The sequence below is a fragment of the Mandrillus leucophaeus genome, unplaced genomic scaffold (genome assembly GCF_000951045.1).
Source record: "Mandrillus leucophaeus isolate KB7577 unplaced genomic scaffold, Mleu.le_1.0 Scaffold203, whole genome shotgun sequence".
In the NCBI taxonomy this organism is placed as follows: Eukaryota; Metazoa; Chordata; class Mammalia; order Primates; family Cercopithecidae; genus Mandrillus; species Mandrillus leucophaeus.
In genome coordinates this window covers 1,571,068-1,593,035 of record NW_012102066.1, presented here as the reverse complement: position 1 = coordinate 1,593,035, position 21,968 = coordinate 1,571,068, and the positions used below count along the sequence as shown (strand labels likewise).

The 21,968-nt window shown below is 40.5% G+C and overlaps 1 protein-coding gene across 1 annotated transcript in view; it reads right to left on the bottom strand.

Moving 5' to 3' along the window:
• Positions 1-5,467: 5,467 nt before the first annotated feature.
• DENND5B (DENN/MADD domain containing 5B) overlaps positions 5,468-21,968 on the bottom strand; it is a 115,810-nt gene continuing 99,309 nt past the window's right edge. The window contains exons 16-22 of the mRNA XM_011979552.1: positions 20,557-20,702; positions 17,382-17,500; positions 15,917-16,104; positions 11,095-11,177; positions 10,748-10,874; positions 7,508-7,682; positions 5,468-5,980 (exon numbers count right to left, since the gene is read on the bottom strand). Of these exons, the coding sequence (XP_011834942.1) occupies positions 5,797-5,980; positions 7,508-7,682; positions 10,748-10,874; positions 11,095-11,177; positions 15,917-16,104; positions 17,382-17,500; positions 20,557-20,702 (1,022 nt within the window). The 3' untranslated portion in view covers positions 5,468-5,796. The remainder of the gene's footprint in view (positions 5,981-7,507; positions 7,683-10,747; positions 10,875-11,094; positions 11,178-15,916; positions 16,105-17,381; positions 17,501-20,556; positions 20,703-21,968) is intronic.

Here is a 21,968-nt window from a genome sequence, read left to right as displayed (position 1 = left end):
AAAAAAAAAAAAAAAAAGAATTTCATGGGGTTTTTTTTGTTTGTTTTGAGATTAAGTCTCACTCCTGTTCCCCCAGACTGGAGTGCCATGGCGTGATCTCAGCTCACTGCAAACTCTGCCTCCCAGGTTCAAGCGATTCTCCTGCCTCAGCCTCCCAAGTAGCTGGGATTACAGGCGATTGCCACCATGCCTGGCTAATTTTTGTATTTTTAGTAGAGACAGGGTTTCACCATGTTGGCCAGCCTAGTCTTGAACTCCTGACCTCAGGTGATCCACCCGCCTTGGCCTCCCAAAATGCTGGGATTCAGGCCTTCTCCTTTTAATGATATATTTTGATGACCAGAAATTCTTAATTTTTATATAGTCAGTTGTTTTTTACAGCAAAGCACCTGTGAGCATTGTCAAATTTATCACACTTATCCTTTATAATTTAAATGTCTTAAGAAAACTTCCCTTTCCCAAGTTAATAAGTACATTTCATATTTTCTCCTAAAAATTATGTTCCATCTTTCACATTTAGGTTGTTAAGCCACCAATAATTGATTTTTCTGTATGGTGTGAGGTAGGGTTCAAATTTTCACCCCTTACTCAAAAGGCTCTATTTTTCTACATAATAGTTTCGGTTTGATCTCCCTGCTTTCTGGAATCTCTTATCCTATGAAACACTATCAAGATTCTACAACAATGAAGCAAAACAAAGTATCAATCCCACAGTTTTATTTGTAAAGAACAAAGCATGAAAAGTCATATTTAAATGTACTCCCAAACCTGAAAAACCCACGTCAGTTTGTCTGATATGTATGTTAAAGTGCTTAATATCACAATACTCTTTTAAATTTTATATTATGTTCAGATGAGAAAAAAATCCAGTTCTGATGCATTTTGTTAACAATACAAAGAAAAACAATATAATTTAAATTGAGAAATGCTAATTTAAAAAGAAAGATACACAGGGTACATTTATATATGGTTCAAGTGTAACACAGAGCATTCTAAATGTTTCACACCCTCATTTGATTGACAACAGGAACTCCTTACTATACTTCTCTATTGTTGACAAGACTTGGTGTTTAGAATCAAGGTTGGATTCACACACAAGTACATTCAGGTAAATTAGAACAAGCATGATTCCCTCCTACATAATCCAAGGATACCCTGGATCCCTTCGAATGAGGAAAAATTTTATTTGAGGTTTTTTTCTTCCCTTTATCTTGATGTGATATATCTCTGAAGCCAATCTTTATCTTGTCCTTGAGAGGGTGAACAACTCTAATCAGATTTTGGAGATGAGGTTCTTCTTAGATTCTTTTGATCACACTACATCAGCAACCACTTCAAAAAGCTTAGAATTTAGCTGATTCAAGGGATTTGTAAGTTTATTTTAATAGGAATAAAGGACCTAGTAGTTTATTATCCTTTTCTGTCTCCTATTTATGCTAAACATTAAAGTAATAAATACTTATATAAGAAACAGACTTCAAAAGACATGGATGACTTGGAAATAGGATTCACTATAAAAGTAGAGAAGGGCTCAAGACTCTCAATCAGTGAAGGTGTGTTAATACTGAAATATAAATAGGTAAAGTTCAGATTGTCTTTTCAACATAGTGAAAAGGATAGACTAGTTTCTGTAAACCTCACAGAAAATATTCACAGTTCCCTAAATGAAAAAATCATAATTTTTAGCAGAAAGAAGGTATTTCATTATGAAGATCCACACTCCTAATGTTGTGAAATAAATATTTCCCTGGAAATTTGAGGTCCTTGTCTGTCACCTCATGTTTCAAAATACCTTAGGGATGTCAACGTATACTACACATAAGCTGTTGTATAGTCTTGAACCTCTCTTTTTCACTTACATGAACATATAACAGTGCTTTATTGCCAAAAAAGGAAATATGAGCAATTCAGTATTTCCCCCATATCATTCATATAGTGTGATAGAAGTTCATTAAAATAATTTTTTAAAAAGCCATGTGAAAGTAAATACCACAGGGTTACAAAAGGTACAAAAATGTGTGAAACATTTAAATTTCAGAGGGAAATCCACACTTCTGCAAGGTTTAAGTTTCTCATATCAAATTCTCATTCCCAGTGGAAAACAGGGCAGGGAGGGTTGGGAGGCTTTTGTCCTCAGTAGCCTGCTTTTTCCCACTTAGGACTCCACTCTATACTACTTCACACTGACTCGCAGTCATTTTTAAGGCATATGACTCCCAACCAGGGCACAGATCTCACACATACTTCCAACATCAGTGTAATGCCACTGTGTCATAAAGGTCGAGATTAGGGGTTTCAGGACATATGAAAAACATTGGGAAAATAAATATTTCAAGAGGTAATACTTTTGGCAATTTAATTTTAAAACAACTTCTTCACCAGCTATTACTATGCAAAAATAATCATTATGGTCCCAGGCATTTAATTTATTTGCAGGAAAAAACAAAACAAACTAAATGTTGATTTTTTTATTTAACTTTTGAGACATGATCCTAAAGCAATATATTAATTTGAAAAATTACCACAGCAGAAAACATGCCTCTATGTGGGTATGGTCCTTCCAAAAGTCAGCTTAAAAGTCAAGCATTTATTCTAAGCATTCTTCTACTACAGTTGTACTCAAACTTTTGGTATAACTTAGAGACAGTTATGAGCCACATAAAAACTAAGTCCTTTGTTCTGTTATTTTGAGATGGGATTTCCATATGTTACCCAGGCTGGACTCAAACTCCTAGGTTTAAGTGATCCTCCTGCCTTGGCTTCCCAAGCAGCTGGGACTACAGGTGTGTACTGCCATGCCCAGCATGTCTTATTTCTTTATAGCTGTACTTCTTATGTGACCCCAAACTCAGCCTAAGCATCCTTTTTATTGATCAAACTTGGATCCTAAGGACTATTTCCAAATATTTAAATTTATTCTTAAAGGCCAGGATTGACCACCATTGGGAATATTCAAAAGAATGGGGGTACCGGCCATTCAAGCAGCTCACACAAGGAGGGCCCCACACGTTTATAGCATGGGCTGTATCAACAGAATAAGTACATGGGCTCACAAGGTGACTAAAGGACCCATCATCCAAGAGGATGTGTCAGTTCTGATGTGTTTTATTAAAATCATTTCACTATTACAGTCATATTACACAAAGGCATGAAGATGAAATTTTAGGTGTAACTTTTTTTGGGGTATTACTTTTTAAAGTAATGATTTTATTCATGGGCCCCAAATCCAACTTTGCTCTCAGTTTTTTTTTTGAGACAGAGTCTCACTCTTGTCACCTAGGCTGGAGTGCAGTGGCACAATCTCGGCTCACTGCAACCTCCACACTCCTGCATTTAAGCAATTCTCCTGCTTCAGCCTCCTGAGTTGCTGGAATTACAGGCCCTGCCACCACCCCCTGGATAATTTTTGTCTATTTTTTTTTTTTTTTTTTTTAGTAGAGACAGGGTTTCACCATGTTGGCCAGTCTGGTCTCGAACTCCTGACTGACCTCAGATGATCCACCCGCCCCAGCCTCCCAAAGTGTCGGGATTACAGGCGTTAGCCACTGCACCTGGCCTGCTCCCAGTTTTTACAAGATGTTAATTCCCAACAATCTGAGAGCAATGTGTTAATATGAATATTAATTCTACTAAATGAATATTCATCCTTATTTCCTCCTTGTGTAGGTGGATGAATAAAGATCCAATAGTTTAATAGAAAGACTACTGGTAAGAATGCCAGAAGGTCAGTCTCATGCCGCCTGGTGAAATCAAACAAACAAACAAACAAACAAACAAACATGAATTCTAGAGCTTGTGTTGTCAGTGACCAGCTGTGGGGTAAGTGTAAGATTTAATCTCTCTATTCCTTAAGTGTTCCCTTCTACAAAGTAAGAAGGCTGGAGGTGTGTCAATCCTAGCACACTAACCTAAGTCATCCCCCTGGTTGCCTAGACCTGTCAGGAGCATGGCCTTATGAAGATACAAGCATGAAATCCTGGGTTGGACCCCTCTATAGTTTCTGATCACTAAACACAGTAGGAGCCCAGTGTAAAACAGGTTCTGGATATCTCCCACGATAGACTTCCCAGGTCCCTGGAAGAGCTGTACCATTGTAGACACACTTTAGCCTCAGGCAAACAAATTTCTGGTCTACCCAGAACCATCTTCTTAAACCATTTCCATGGGTTTTTAAATACAGCTGTCAACTCTCCTTTTCCTCAAGCATGAAGTCAATGTTAAAAGAGGCTGTCCTTGGCTGAATACAGTGTTTGATAAAGGGAGTTAGGCACTTGTTTCACTAGTTTCTTCCTCCAGGAAATAAGGTTAACAATACAGTTGGTCAAAGCTCAGCACCCTCAGATTGCACAAGGATACTGACGCCATGGCTTTGCTTTTCAGCCACAACTGGGAATAAAACTAGGAGCTCTGCTGAGGCAATTTTGCTGCTAAAAATGTACAAATGCCTAATTAGCATTACAGGACCTACCAGAAGATGAGGACTTAAGAGTAACTAGCCAATACTACATTTACTTAACTTCTTTATAAACTATCAAACTGGAAAGTTACTCACAACTTTTGGTCCTTCAAAATTGTTGCCACCTCTTGTTTTGCTTCCATTTTATCAGCCTGTGCCGCCAGTGGCTTTTAGCTTCTCTGGGTCAGTTGTTTTACATTATTACTCCCCTTCCTACAAAGGAACATAAAGCTTGCCCTGAAACACCCAGAAAGGGTTCATTCTCTCTCTCCTTCTGTTATTTGCATTATCATGGTCAACAAATGCTTTCACAAAAACATTCCAAGCCACACAGAACCCTCCTCCTCCTTAGACATTCCTTCCATTTCCTGAGGGGGGATGGGCCCTGGAGAGGTGGGTGATTAGGCCCTAAAAAAGACAGAACTCGTGGTTATCCTTAAGAGGTAGACCACTGCAGAGTTTAGATGGCCACATTAAAAGTACAGAATCAAACTGCTGTTTGCAATTCTTATGACTATGAATCTAACACTGAAATTCACATCTCCCCAACATACCTCAAATAACAAGAATAAAAATGCCAAGAATGAAGTTAGTCTAGGCTAATCTTTCCAAAGTGTAAAGAAGTTATAATCCCACAATTGAACACACTTCTCAGGGCTTTGTATGTTCTCTTTCCAGTTCAGCCAAGCTCCTGGGGTCTAGTGTTAAAAATACTCCAATTATATCATCTTGTGCGGACTGAAATTTTTTTCCAAAAGACTGGAGAAGTGACTAACAATTCGAATATATAAAACAGTTTGTAACTTAAAAGATACAAGTGCAGACTACCAGTACAGTAGGTAAAGCTGTGTGCATTCACAATACAAAGGATCAGACTCCAAGATGGATGGCTACTACGTAACAATGCATTCTGGGTTTCTTTGTGATACCTGGAGGAAAAAAAAAAGCCCGACTGGGTTGCACTGTATTTACATCTTTACTGGCTTCTTCCTGGCTAGCACCACTCTTCCCCCTCAACCCCCAACATTTTTAAGCTACTTATTTTAAGTCACAGGAATATTCAATCTAAGAAAAGCGTCTTATTCGAGTAATATAATTTCTTAAAGAAGATAGCATATTTACACACATCTAACACATGAAAATACTCTATTTTATACTAAATTCCAGGTTCAAATGAACTACAATACAACATTTTGCCTTGTCTGTAGAGTGAGGATTGTTCCAAATGGGGCATATGTTGGGCTGCCCCTGCAGTGACTCACTACTGTCAGACAAGTCCAAATCGGTCCCCTAGTTGGGGAAGGAGCAAGGTTGGGACTGAGAGTTTCTAGACAGTTGGGTTACACGTCCACTCCTTTGATGAGTGATCCTTCTAGGACTATGGTGAAGTCCTGAATGGTCTGCAGAATTCGGATAAGGGAGTTGACAGTCATGCGGTCTCGCAGGAGAGCGCTCTCTTCATACATTCGAGTGATGGCTGGACACTCAGCTAACAATGGAATCCACTGTGGGAGCAGGCGATCCCTACAGATCCAAACAGAAACAATTCCTAAGCAATGCTGGCCTCACTGCAGAACAAGGCACACAGTGGAGCCTGTGTGAATGGGTACGTGTGGGGCCTGATGGTACAAAATCTATCTAAGCTAAGAGGTCAGGAGAGAGGAAATCAAAGCCAAGAAGTTGAATATTTTCTGGTAAAACAAACAGTGATGAGATAGTGTAAAGCTAAAGGGAAAATCTATTATTTTAAACCCAATTTAATTACATTAGAGAGTCTATGCACATTAAAGACATTCTCTATTCTGATTTTACCACCTTTAGAAAGAGGCAGAATGTCATTTTCTATGTCTTTTTTTTTTTTTTTTTTAATAGGAGTGTTACTCTGTGGCAAGGCATGCCACAGTATACTGACCTTTTGGAAGAAAGACTACACTAAACTGTAGGGATTTGCTTTTTATTTTTTTTAACTTATACAACGTAACAGGGTGAGGAACAAAATCAAAGCAGAAAAACATTAAGTAGATTTTATAAACCAGATGAGAGTTTGCATTGGTCTAATAAATCAGGAGAGTATAGAGATAAAAGGAGATAAAGATCATGCTCAAAAGAAATTTTAAAAGCACAGCTAAAACTGGGCTCCTTTTATGAAGAAGAAATACAGAACTTAGTTCTGTAAACCAGCTGTTTCAGGAGGATAAAACCTCACATCTTCAATTTTTCCTGATCAAACCTGACATTAGTAACCCATTGCTAAGTTCCTAAGACATCCTTATTGAGCATCCCCAACCAGGCCATCTTCAGTCTCAGGTTGGGGCTCTTAAGGTTCAGGAAAAAACAAATACTACATGGGTAACTTAAAAAAAGAAAACTAAAGGTCTCTATGTTTCATTTCTTACAATTCTGAGAGCTGTTTTAAAAGTAATGGATTGTATCGCTCCTATGTGCTACTTTCAAAAAATAAAGGGGTAGGAAATAGTCTTATAGAGAAGATGATATATAGCAAGAATGCCATAACGTTATTAAATGTAAATATAGTGGTATATATACACTATATAAGGTTTACATAGCAAATATGTACGGTGTATGTGTCTAATTATCTAGCAACCTCTCTATTACCCATCTATCTGTGAAGCCAGTATAGAGTCATGGTGGAGACCTTGGGCTCTGCAGTGGGACAGGGTGTGAACTCAGCTCTGTCCCATTTTTCTGTGTGTCCTTGGGAAAGTCTGCTAACTTATGTGTGCCTCATCTATTTTCTACTTTCTTATCTTTAAAATGAGAAAATCGTTCGCTACCTCATGTAGTGGTAGTAGTGAATTAAACTCGAGGGAGGAGGCAGAGGTTGCAGTGAGCCAAGATTATGCCACAGCACTCCAGCCTGGGCGATGGAGTGAGACTCTGTCTCAAAAGAAAAAGTAAAAGGAAAGAAAGTAACCCAAAGGAGAGCTCTGGAAGGGGTATGATCTGGTATAACCTTTTCTGGACTCTAGTTCAACATGTAACAGTTCAAAGTGTAACAAAGATAGGAAAAATAAAACACTGGTTTTGTACCTTGTTCCAAGGCAAACTAAAATCTGGAATTTGCCGTCCTTCCCAATGTTCCTGGGTGCAGTATTAATAGCATTTACATAGTGGCAGAAAGTTTTACAGGATGATTTCTGAATAAGGACATCATCTTCATTATCTAGAATCTGGTCAGTTGTTTCAAAATAAGCAACCACTTTCTCTGCGGAAAAAAGTCAGAATTACATCACAATATATGTCAACACTTCATATATAGAAAGATTCATCACTTAATTTATTATGGAAACACTAATGATGCTTTGCATACAGTCAGTGGTGAAGCCAATATCATTACTTTATCATTGATTTCAGGGGTCCATGTTTCATGGTAGAACAATAAATACGTTCCCAGGAATTTCTTTTCTTTTTTTTTTTTTTTTTTTTTTTGAGACGGAGTCTCGCTCTGTCGCCCAGGCTGGAGTGCAGTGGCCGGATCTCAGCTCACTGCAAGCTCCGCCTCCCGGGTTTACGCCATTCTCCTGCCTCAGCTTCCTGAGTAGCTGGGACTACAGGCGCCCGCCACCTCGCCCAGGTAGTTTTTTGTATTTTTTAGTAGAGACGGGGTTTCACCGTGTTAGCCAGGATGGTCTCGATCTCCTGACCTCATGATCCGCCCATCTCGGCCTCCCTAAGTGCTGGGATTACAGGCTTGAGCCACCGCGCCCAGCCAGGAATTTATTTTCTAATCTAGACTGCATTCCAGAAGACTATAAAGTTTACTCCCTTTAAAATACCTTCATGAAACAGAAACTGGCAAAAAAGAAAAGAAAAATAGCATCTTCTGTTAAGACTGGAACCTTCTAGGAGTAACCAGCAATGACGTGGTAGCCACTGAAATAATACCCCCTGTGTTCTACTTATAGAATGACTTGCTAACACTTTGCAACAAGACCTTTGAAATGTACCTGAATAAGTATCTGACAAAGACAGACATATGTATATACACGAGAAGCAGAAGCAGTAAGATTCTAGGCATTCCAGAAGAAAAAAAACCTGTGGGCCTATTTCTATCAACTTTCCTTTTTTTTTTTTGTCTATTCTAAGTTAGAGGAAATAAACTACTTCATCTAGGCCTTATTTAGAAAACACAAAATGATTAATTGCCCATTTAAAGAAACTATGAATTCTGGAAGAGCTGCATACCAAAAGAAAGATTACAAAGTTTAGCAAGCTAGACCAGAAACACTCCAAAAGAGCTTTCTGTGATTATGAAAATGTTCTCCATCTACAAGGTCCAAGTTGGTAGCCACGTGTGGCTACTGAGCACTTGAAATGTGGCCAGTGTTATTAAGAAAATGAAATTTACATTTGATTTAAATTAAATACATTTGGCCAGGCGTGGTGGCTCACGCCTGTAATCCCAGCACTTTGGGAGGCCAAGGCGGGCAGATCACCTGAGGTCAGGAGTTCGAGACCAGCCTAGCCAGCATGGTGAAACCCCGTCTCTACTAAAATACAAAAATTAGCTGGGCGTGGTGGCAGGCACCTGTAATCCCAGCTACTTGGGCTGAGGCAGGAGAATTGCTTGAACCTAGGAGGCAGAGGTTGCGGTGAGCCAAGATCACACCATTGCACTCCAGCCTGGGCAACAGAGTGAGACTCTAAAACAAACAAAAAAATTAAATAGATTTAAAATTTAAACGGCTATGTGTGGCTAATGGTTACTATACTGGACAACACAGAGCTAGAGGAATCCTTTTACAAAAACTGGCCAGGTGCAGTGCTCATACCTGTAATCCCAGCACCTTGGGAGGCTGACCTGGGTGGATCACTTGAGAACAGAATTTGGGACCAGCGTGGCCAACATGGCAAAACCCCGTCTCTACTAAAAATACAAAAATTAGGGGTGTGGTGGCAGGCAACTGTAATCCCAGCTACTCAGTGACTGAGGCAGGAGAATCGCTTGAACCCAGGAGGCAGAGGTTGCAGTGAGCTGAGATGGGGCCACTGCACTCCAGCCTGGGCAGCAGAGTGAAACTCCATCTCAAACAAACAAAAAAGTTCTATCATGTCACTCCTTAGCTCAAAGCCTTCCAACAGCTTCCAATTTCATTCAGGATAAAGGCTGAGGTCATTCCAATCACCTAGAAGGCCCTACACAACCTGGCACTGACACTAAACACCACCTCCCCGAGTCTCCTACTCTCTCTCTTGCTGTGCTCCAGTCACACTGGTCTTGGAGTTCCATGGAAACACTTCCGCCTTGGGGCTTAGCACTCGTAGTGCTGTCAACCTGGAGTCCCTCTTCCCAGATATCTACATGGCTTACTTCCTCACCTACATGAAGTCTATGCTCCAATGTACCTTGACATTCAGCACAGTCTAAAACCACCCGTTAAAAAGACCACCCGTTTAAATCCCCACTTTATTTCCTTTTATACTGCTCTATTTCTTTCCAGATCAATGGTCACATTTCTGACATACCATATGAATTACATTATTTGTTATGTTTTTGTGTATTGTTTGTTTCCCACACTAACCTAAGTTTGTCAACCACAGGGATTTCTGTTTTGTTTATTAATGTATATCTTGAGCAACTCAAATAATATTTGGAATATTGTACATATTATAATTTGTTGAGTGAATGAAAAACAAAGACAGTACTTGATATTTATTATTATTATATATACTTTTTGAGACAGGGTCTCACTCTGTTGCCCAGGCTGGAGTGCAGTGGCTTGATCATGGCTGACTGTAGCCTTCACCTCCTGGGCTCCTGGGCTCAAGTGATGCTGCTGCCTCAGGTTCTCAGGTAGCTGGAACCACAGGTGTTTGCTAGCACACTCAGCTAATTTAATATTTATTTAAAAATATATATATACCCTTGCCAGGCACGGTGGCTCATTCCTGTAATCCCAGCACTTTGGGAGGCTGAGGCGGGTGGATCACGAGGTCAGGAGTTCAAGACCAGCCTGGCCAATATGGTAAAACCCCTTCTCTAGTAAAAATACGAAAATTAGTTGGGCATGGTGGTGCACACCTGTAGTCCCAGCTGCTTGGGAGGCTGACGCAGGAGAATCGTTTGAACCCAGGAGAAGGAGGGTTGCAGTGAGCCAAGATTATGCCACTGCACTCCAGCTTGGGCAACAGAGTAAGACTCCGTCTCAAAAAAAGAAAAAAATATATATATACCCTTATCACTAACCCTTATTCACTCAGATTCCTGGGTCTGTGAGTTCCTAAGAAACACTTCAGTGGCCTTAAAGTATATACATCTGCTTTATTTACCTATGAAGTCCCAGATGAAGACATTCTTGTGAAAGATGCGGGCAGATTTGAACCCATGGTGGAAAACCTGCTCAAGGGCTGCAACCAGGCCATTTTCTCCACACAGCAACACGGTGAGGCTTCCTCTCTGTGGGGCATAACACACAATGTCAAAGAAAAATCTCCTGCATCTATGTCTAAGAAAAACACTAGAGAAGCAAGTGCTGAATGTAGCTATATGAAGCATATTTTTACAGCTACCAGAAAGCTTACAAATGAAAATTCAAGCACCCCATATTGCCTCATGTATCACATATAAAAGCATCTTTAAAAGTCCCACTATACTAAGTTTTATAGCCCATAAATACCTCTTTTTCAGGTTTATGAAAATGTTTCACAATATTATTCACAGCTTCTCCAATTCCTTCTTGGATCTGCCCAGCATTGGGTTCTGTAAAATAATAAACAGTGGCTGCATTCTCATGGGAGATAAATAAACCAAAGTACTATGGGACATCGACTGTGTCCACCTAGGCAGGAAGTACGTCACCAGAGCAGGCTGGCTTTGCCAGGGGCTCTATAGAACTTGCCTCTGGCCTGTTTGGCCAAGTGGGAGGCATCCTGGCAAAATGGAAAATAATCCAAGAGATCCCTAGATTCAAATCCCAGCATTAACATCTGCAATCTATAACCCTAGCCTAGTGTCTAACTTCCTCTGAGTTTTCAGTTTCCTCAACTGAAAATAGGGAAAATACACACCTCATTGGGAAAACTGGTAAGTTATAGGAGTAAACAACTTAGCATGGTGCCTGTCACAAAATGCAAGCAAGCCCCCAAATATGAGAAGCAAGGCTGGGAAGTCCCAGCATCACTCCTCAAATGTTCCCTTATGCTACGTACCTATGAGCCCGTTAGTGAGCATAGACTAAGGCTTGAGGCGCTCTGGATAGCTAACCTGGAGTTTGAAGATTTGCTATTGTGTTTAAAATAAGGGGAAAATGCCAGGTACCCTGTGGCATCCAGGCCTGAAGCCCAGAACTCCCTCCCTTCCTGGCTAGTCAATCTGTCTCAGCACTGCTTCCTTCTGCCAGCCAGCACTTGCTCTTCTAGGCTACTTTCCTGAGGGATAGGTTGGTGGGCTGCTTGAATGGGACCTAAATCACTTTTGTCCACCAAATCTAAGGAATGGTTTGTTTTTTAAAAAAGGTGGTAAACATTTCAGAAGTAGGTAACAAGAGAAAAGGTATATAGTTTGGATTTTCTTGTAGTTCTAATTTACTTATCACACTATAAAGGAAAACCCATACATCCTCATGTTTAAGAATCTCTAAATTCATACTGCTGAAGGATTTCTTGCATAAACATTTCTTTCAGTGAAATTCAAGGTTTTTTCTACACTAATGCATAAAAATTGTTAAAATGAAAACCTCCTATAATTGAAGTACTGATACCATGACCTCTTGTTCCTAGTAGTTTCTTTACCCAGTAGCTTTTTGTTTTTTTTACCTTTACCTTTCTCTATTTCTTCTTTTAGACATCAAGTCTATTTTGAAACCTGTCACCCATTCCAAAAGAGTCTTGATCAATATTATTTTAAAACTGACTTAAAAAATTTTCAGTTCTCTGAATACCATCTTACATATAACATACTGTGAGAAAATACCGTTATCCATTTCTGAGTCTTGGGTCATTCAGACTTTTCTGCTTATAGAGTGAGAAAAGAAAGTATGATAAAAAAAAATGGGGGATAAAAGCCTTTCAAATAATACCCCCATGAAATTGGACTGACTCAGCTGTTATAATAATTTGGATGGATGGAGCTGAAACCTACTTTTAAATTTTAAATCAGCATAATTAAAATTCACCATATACTAAAAGTCACCAATTTTGATGAGCTTTGACAAATGGACAGTCATGTAACCACCACCACAATCATGATATGGAACATTTCCATCATTCCTGAAAGTTACCCTGTGCTCTTTTCAGTTACCTTCCTTAGCTCCTAACTCCTGGCAACCACTGATCTGCTTTCTATTATTATATTGCTTTTATAGAGATCTGATATATAAACAGATACATATCACTATCTGTTTATCCTTCCGCCAGTTGATGGATATTGGGGTTGTTTCCATCTTTGGCTATTACGAATAAAGCTCTAAGAACATCTGCGTACAAGTCTGTGTAGATATATGTATTCATTTCTCTTGTGTACATATCTAGGAGTGAGATTGCTGGGCCAAGGGTATGGTAAGTGTACATGTATCTTTATAAATGCCAAGATGTTTTTTATTTTGTATTCCCACTAGCAATGCATGAGCTTTCTGTTACTCTACATCCTTACCAATATTTGTTGCTGTAAGTGCTTTAAATTGGTTGGGCGCAGTGGCTCATGCCTGCAATCACAGCACTCTGGCAGGCTGAGGCGGGAGGATCATCTGAGGTCAGGAGTTCAAGACCAGCCTGGCCAACATGGTGAAACCCCATCCCTACCCAAAATACAAAATTAGCCTCGCGTGGCAGTGCATGCCCGTAATCCCAGCTACTTGGGAGGCTGAGGCAGGAGAATCGCTTGAACCTGGGAAGCGGAGGTTGCAGTGAGATGAGACTGCACCACTGCACTCCAGCCCCGCCAACAAGAGCGAAACTCAGTCAAAAAACAAACAAACAAACAAAAACAAAAACAAAAAAACTGCACACATGGTTAATACACAATCATGTGCTAGCAAATGGATAGAGACTAATAGAACCTAGGGAAACTACTTTGTTAATAAACTAAGGACCTATTAGGTACCTTTGTTATTCTACTTGTGGTTATAATCTATAGCTAAAAAGCCCCTTCACTGATAAACTTCTGTAACTTTTCCCTAAATACTGCCTCTATATTCATGTTCTGTGGCTGCCTTCTGTGGCTGCTGTAATAGACTCAAAAATTTGGTGGCTTAAGTGACAGAAATACATTTTATTGCAGTTCTGGGGGCCAGAAGTCAAAATTTAGTTATCACTGAGCAAAAGAAAAAAAAAAAAAAGCAAGGTGTCAGCAGGGCTGCATTCCCTTCAAATTCTAGGGGAAAATCCCTTCCTTGCCTCTTTTAGCTTCTGGTGGCTGTTGGCATTGTTTTTTTTTTTTTTTGAGACGGAGTCTCGCTCTTGCCTAGGCTGTAGTGCATGTAGTGCAGTGGCCAGATTTCAGCTCACTGCAACCTCCACCTCCCAGATTTAAGCAATTCTCCTGTCTCAGCCTCCCGAGTAGCTAGGATTACAGGTGCACGCTACCATGTCCGGCTAATTTTTGTATTTTTAGTAGGGACGAGTCAGGCTGGCCTCAAACTCCTGACCTCAGGTGATCCAACTCAGCCTCCCAAAGTGCTGGCTGGGATTACAGGCGTGAGCCATAGCGCCCGGCCGGCATTCCTTGTTTTTTTTTTTTTTTTTAAGACACAGTCATGCTTGCTTCATATATACTTGCAGCACATATACTAAAAAATTGGAACAATACAAAGAAGATTATTAGCATGGCCCCTGCACAAGGATGACAAGCAAATTTGTGAAGCATTTCATATTTTCCTCAATACTTGAATATGGAACATATGCACAGGAGAAGGAAATAACATTGCACTTTATAAACACTGTATTGTAAGTGGAAAATGCAATGTCTTAAATAAAACTATTTAAAATTGGCACCAAAAAAAAACCCAAAAAAAGACAAGAGTGTCACTCTGTCACTCAAGCTGGAATGCAGTGGCATGAGCTCGGCTCACTGCAACCTCTACCTCCTGGGTTAAAGCAATCCTCATGCCTCAGCCTCCTGAGTAGCTGGGATTACAGGCATGCACCACATGCCTGGTTAATGTTTTTTTTTTTTAAGTAGAGACGGGGTTTTGCTATGTTGGCCTCAAACTCCTGACCTCAAGTGATCTGCCCACTTTGGCCTCCCAAAGTGTTGGGAAAGAATACACATGATTGCATTTAGGGTCCATGTAGGTGATCCAGGACAATCTCCTTATTTCAAGATCCCTATCACATCTGCAAAAATCCTTTTTCCAAATAAGGCAACATTTATAGATTCTAGAGGTTAGAATTTTACATTTTTGGGAGACATTATTTAGTCTATTAAAGCCTACATTAGTATAAATTAGGAAGTTTACTATATGCTAAAAATGGCATGTGAACATAGTATAATACTCATAAAATTAACTCCTTTATAGTATTTTGTTTCATCCCTACTATAGGAAGAAAATTGGAACAGAAGGGTAGAAGGAAATTTTAATCTCTTAGAATAAGAGACACTGGGGCAGGCGCAGTGGCTCACGCCTCTAATCCCAGAACTTTCAGAGGCCAAGGCGGGCGGATCTCAAGGTCAAGAGATTGAGACCAGCCTGGCCAACATGGGGAAACTCCGTCTCTATCAAAAATATAAAAAATTAGCCAGGTGTGGTGGCGGGCACCTGTGATCCCAGCTACTTGGGAGGCTGAGGCAGGAGAATTGTTTGAACCTGGGAGGCGGGGGTTGCAGAGAGCTGAGATTGCACCACTGCACTGCAGCCTGGGTGACAGAGCAAGACTCCTTAAAAAAAAAAAAAAAAAAAAAGGCTAGATATGGCTATCTGGGAGTACCGTAACATACAACTATTATTATTTCTCCTTTAAGTTCCAGGCAAGGCCAGATGTGGTGGCACATGCCTGCAATGCCAGCACTTTGGGAGGCTGAGGCAGGCAGATTGCTTGAGCTCAGCAGTTCAAGACCAGCCTGGGCAACATGGCGAAAGGCAGTCTATAAAAAAAATACAAAAATTAGCCGGGTGTGATGAGGTGTGGCTATAGTCCCAGCTACTTGGAAAGCTGAGGTGGGAGGATCATTTGAACCCAGGGGGCAGAGGCTGCAGTAAGCTGAGACTGTGCCACTGCATTCTAGCCTGGGTGACCGAGTGAAATCTTGTCTCAAAAAATAAAAGTTTCAGGTAAAATATTTACTTATATTTCCACAGCTTAATAAAAACAGAGCATGCAGGTTTTCTAAAAAGATAGATTTTAACTCTAAACTCTTCCAGCTTTTGAATATTTATGAATTTTCCTCAACTTTCTTCTTTTTTAAATCTCCTCACTACATTCATTAACACAACTGTTTTCTATCAAATGGTCACATGAAGCCTACATCATATGAGCACATAGGAAAAATTTAAATATACTTACTGTTGTTTTTTCCTGTCAGTGAAGTGATGCTCAATCTCCTAGCCGTGGTGGGTGACTTCTGCTGGGGTGGAGTCCGACACTGCTTTACTAGATCATCATCTGATGCTGATGTCATCAATTCTCCAATAAGAATTCTCTCCAGGCTCCCATCATCAATGCCTTTCCCCAGCCACCGTCCACATGGGAATCTGGTAGGACAGAGAACAAATTTTTTATTTTTATTTTTTTTTTTGAGACAGGGTTCTTGTTCAGCCCCCTGAGTAGCTGGGACTACAGGTGTGCACCAACACACCTGACTAATTTTTGTGTTTTTCGTAGAGAGAAGGTCTCATTACATTGCCTATGCTGGTCTTGAACTCCTGGCCTCAAGTGATCCTTCCATCTCAGTTTCCCAAAGTGTGGGGAGGATTACACAGGTGTGAGCCATTGCACCCGGTCAGAGTATTTTCAAACTAGAAATTAATTTGGGAGTTAAGGCACAGAAGAAAAGAGGACAATGTTTCCACAGAGTAGTATTGGCTGTGACTAGTGGAATCCAAGAGATCTTTTCCTCCTACTGAAATTATTTTAGGCTCTTTTTGATTTTCTTTTATTCTGAGAGTTATATTAATCTTTCCAACATTTGTGGACTAAGCAATAGCAGCAAACATCTGTTGTTTTAAAGTTTTTTGAGGCTGGGCATGGTGGCTCATGCCTGTAATCCCAGCACTTTGGGAGGCCAAGGCGGGTGGATCACTTGAGGTTGAGACCAGCCTGGCCAATACAGCGAAACTCCCATCTCTACTAAAAATACAGAAATTAGCCGGGTATGGTGGTGGGTACCTGTAATCCCAGCTACTTGGGAGGCTGAAGCATGAGAATTGCTTGAACCTGGGAGGCAGAGGTTGCAGTGAGCCGAGATAGTGCCACCGCACTCCAGCCTGGGCAACAAGAGTGAAACTCTGTCTCAAAAAAAAAAAAAAAAGAAAAAAAAAGAAAAGAAAAAGAAAAAAAAGTTTTTTGGGGGGCAATTTTGTATGACATAAACAAAATTGTCCCCCTCCCCTGGAAAAAAAAAACCCTAAAATTCAGAAAGCAGCAGAAGAACTCAAACGATCTTTTTTTTTTTTGAGATACAGTTTCACCTTGTTGCCCAGGCTGGAGTGCAATGGAGCAATCTCGGTTCACTGCAATCTCCGCCTCCTGGGTTTGAGCGATTCTCCTGCCTCAACCTCCCAAGTAGCTGGGATTACAGGCATACGCCACCATGCCCCACTAATTTTTTTTATTTAGTAGAGATGAGGTTTCACCATGTTCGTGAGGCTGGTCTCAAACTCCTGACCTCAGGTGATCCACCCGTCTTGGCCTCTCAAAGTGCTGGGATTACAGGTGTGAGCCACTGTGCCCAGCCTACAATTCTTAAACTTTTTCTTATCTGAAGAGTCTTAAAACAAAGAATTCTGAGTTCCCAAGGCCATTTACTTACCTGTATGTATGTCCTGTGATTTCATTTCTGACCATGACACAATCCACTAGCCATTTGGCTAACAGTCCTGAGTTATCGTGACCAATCTGAACAGTGGTCAGCTTCCCCAAGTTCTGGCACTGTAGGGACAGGACTTTAGGTTATTTAGTACTCAATCCCATCCTGTTACATCTCAGCTTTACAGGTACTTTGGTTCCGTCTAATTTAACAACTGCATAGACAAACCCTGAATAATGTATTCAGCTATGCACTAGAGAAATATATTCACATGTATTCCTTGCTCTCAGAGAGCTCCCACATAATGAGATAGGAGACATATGGACATTAACTACCAAATGAGGGGGACTGCACACAGTGCTAGATTAGAGATATAAAAAGTGCTAGAAGAACGCTGGGGAAGGAACAGTTACTTCTACTTGGGGAACCCACAAACAACATTGACACAGTGACTTGTGCCTTGAAGGATGAGAAGAATTTCAAAAAACAGGAAAAAGATGCTATTTAGATTTAGTTACAGAGAGGCCAAGAAAACAATTACAGGTTTTAAAAATCACTGACACTGATATTCTTTTTTTTTTTTTTTTTTGAGACAGAGTCTCCTCTATTGCCCAGGCTGGAGTGCAGTGGCCGGATCTCAGCTCACTGCGAGCTCCACCTCCCGGGTTCACGCCATTCTCCTGCCTCAGCCTCCCGAGTAGCTGGGACTACAGGTGCCCGCCACCTCGCCCGGCTAGTTTTTTTTTGTATTTTTTAGTAGAGACGGGTTTCACTGTGTTAGCCAGGATGGTCTCAATCTCCTGACCTTGTGATCTGCCCGTCTCGGACTCCCAAAGTGCTGGGATTACAGGCTTGAGCCACCGCGCCCAGCCAATATTCTTTCTTTAAAAAAAATTTTTTTGTGGGTACACAGTAGGTATATATATTTATAGGGTACATGAGATGTTGACATTTTTCTGTTCCAATAAGATACTCAGGCAGAACTGACCTCAGACCTCATATACTAGAAGTCTTCGAAGCTATTTTTTAACAGGCATAGCTATCAGTAAGTTATCTTCACTGGCCCTTTGTGGACAAGTACAAAATAAAGCAATGATAATAGGAATAGTAAAAATGAATACTAATTAAATTCTGACTTCTAAAATCTGATAATGAAAAGATCACTGACCCCAACTATGTGCTGGATGAGAACATCAGAATTATAAGTTCTTTTTTTGGTTAATTTTAATTTTTAATTTTTATGGGTACCTAGTAGATGTGTGTATTTATGGATTAATTGAGATATTTTGATATAGGCATGCAATGCCTAATAACTGTATCAGGGTAAATGGGGTCTCTGTCACCTCAAACATTGATCATTTGTGTGACAATCCAATTATGCTCTTTTAAGTTATTTTAAAATGTACAGTTAAATTATTTTTGACTATAGTCTCCCTGTTGTGCTAGTGAATACTAGGTCTTATTCACTCTATTTTTTTGTATCCATTAGAGCTACGAGTTTTTTTTTTTTTTTTTTTTTGATGGAGTTTCTCTCTCATTGGCCCAGCTGGAGTGCAATTGCGCAATAGGTACTAACCGCAACCTTTGCCTCCCGGGTTCAAGCGATTCTCCTGCCTCAGCCTCCTGAGTAGCTGGGATTGCAGGCATGTGCCACCATGCCCGGCTAATTTTTGTGTTTTTAGTAGAGATGGGGTTTCTCCATGTTGGTCAGGCTGGCCTCAAACTCCCGACCTCAGGTGATCTGCCCTCCTTGGCCTCCCAAAGTGCTGGGATTACAGGCGTGAGTCACTGTGCCCAGCCAGAGGTACGAGTTCTTAAAGCACTTTATTCTTTGTAGCTCAGTGAGAAGGTATCACCATACTCTAGCTTAGGGATGATGGCATCTTGAATTAGTTGTACTGTAGAGATGGAAAGAAGTAGGTGGACATGAGAGAGACAGCTTAGAAATGGCAATGATGGGGTTTTTAACGTAGTTCCATTATTGGTAGATGAAGAAAAGCCAAGGGTTTTAATATTTTATATACAGGTAGCTTTGAGTCTACTGCATGGATAAGGCCAAACTGGGCTCCTGGGGCAGGGGGGTGGTATCATGACTCTAAGTGGAAACTGCTATTTCGAGACCCCAAGGAACATGAGAATGGGACATTCAGTTAGTACCATTTCCTTCCTCAAACACAACAGTTATTTGTCCTCTTCCTCCACCAAGATCAACCTGTGTACAGGCTTAACCACATGGAACTATCTCACCAAGTAAGACCTGAAAATTGACTACAATATTAAAAGGTTATTTTGTTTTTTGAGACAGAGTCTCACTCTGTCATCCAGGCTGGAGTGCAGTGACACAATCTTGGCTCACTACAACCTCTGTCTCCTGGGCTCAAGTGACCTCAGCCTTGCAAGTACCTGGACTACAGGTGCATGCCACCATGCCCAGCTAATTTTTGTATTTTCTGTAGAGATGGGGTCTCACTATGTTGCCCAGGCTGGTTGTCTCAAAGTCCTGGGCTCAAGCAATCTGCTTGCCTTGGTCTCCCAAAGTGTTGAGATTATAGGCATGACTCACTGCGCCTGGCCAAAAGGCATTTTTATAGAATAACTCTATAAATGTCACCATGTGGTCTAAAATCTGTAAGCAGACGCTTGAACCCAAGAGGTGGGGGTTGCAATGAGTGGAGATCACACCACTGCACTCCAGCCTGGGCGAAAGAGCAAGACTCTGTCTCAAAAAAATAAAAATAAATAAAAAATAAAAAATAATAAAATAAAATCCATAAGCGTGAATATCAGCTCTCCTGTCCTTTTGCCAAAGGATGACCAGGTTTGGGCAGAAAGCATTTTACAGTAGGGAAGAGAACCACTGTGGGGAAAACATTTATTTGAATATTTCCTACTTGCTAGGATCTGTGCTAGGCCCTGAAAATAATGGGAGAAGACCTGGAAAGCCTCAAAGCACACCACTACAAGTGAAAAATAGAGCTTAACAATGAAAATGTAAAACACACGAATTAGTATAAGCTGCTTAAGACAACTTTTGACATAAAATCACCAAAAAGATCCTGCACGCTTTGAATGTTCCTCTGTTTTGTTTGATTCAAGGAAAAATGAAAAAGCCAGACAGAATCCATCTGTAAAACTACACGTGATACATTCTGCTAGGAAAGGTGTTAGCTGAACCTACCTCAAAGGTCATTTCGAGGAGGTTTTTGGGAATCTGCATTACTCCTGTGTCTCCTAGCTCTCCTGATACACAGATCCAAGGGTTTGATGTGATTATTGCATTGCTCAGCTTTTTGATTGGGATGATCACGGACCTATATGGTATCACTGAAATAAAAATGCAGAAATTAATAAAAAAGTGGGAATAAAATTCTCCTCATAACAATATATTAAGAACTCTATTGGTTTTCATTGATAATTTGCTTTTTATGATCTATCAAGATGTACTTACATGAAAAGTTGATATCAAAACCTTTCAGTCTAGAAAGATGAGATCTAGTTTGCAAACCAGAAGTTTCAATACTTGCAGCAATGGTTTTCACAGCATGTATATCATCATGTATGTATGATGCATATATCACCATTAAATGTATAAACAATCTCAAGCATTAGTACCAGAATACCTAAAGATATGAACATTGACTGTGTATATTGTGTTTTCATTGCTTAAATTTTCTTAAAAATTAATTTTGTACCAAAATTGAGTAGAAATGAACATGATTACTGACATGGTTTTATATAAAAAGAGGGGTGGATGACTTTTTGGACAGTACTGTTTCTTGGGCAATGCTTTAAAGTGCTGAATTTCAGAACTTTCCTGTCCCAAGTTTACAGAACAATATGCAAAAACCACAAATAATAAACAATGGCACCTCCACTCTGGACATACCGTGAAGTCTATAAACCACAACTTGGAAAGCTATTAAGGTGACTCAGGTGCAAGAGGAGCCCGGGGAGGCTCTTCCACAGACACACCACTAGATGTCACTGCCCTATTACCGTCCTTTGCTCAAATGTGGAAGCACAAGAGGTCAGACGTTACGCATGTCCTCCCTTCTTTTTTTTTTTTTTTTTTTTTCAGATAGTCTCGCTCTTGTTGCCCAGGCTGGAGTGCAATGGTGCGATCTGGGCTCACTGCAACCTCTGCCTCCCAGGTTCAAGTGATTCTCCTGACTCAGCCTCTTGAGTTAGCTGGGATTACAGGCGCCTGCCACCACACCCGGCTAAATTTTGTACTGTTAGTAGAGAGATGGGGTTTCATCATGTTGGCCAGGATGGTCTCCAACTCCTAACTTCAGGTGAGCCACTGCGCCCATCCCTCCCTTCTCTTTTTAAAAAATGGGAACACGGCCGGGCATGGTGGCTCAGGACTGTAATCACAGCACTTTGGACGGTAAAGGCAGGTGAATCACTTGATGTCAGGAGTTCGAGACTAGCCTGGCCATGATGGTGAAACCCTATCTCTACTAAAAATATGAAAAAAAAATTAGCTGGGTGTCATGGTGTGCACCTGTAATCCCAGCTACTTGGGAGGCTGAGGCAGGAGAATCGCTTGAACCTGGGAGGCAGAGGTTGTGGTGAGCCGAGACTGCA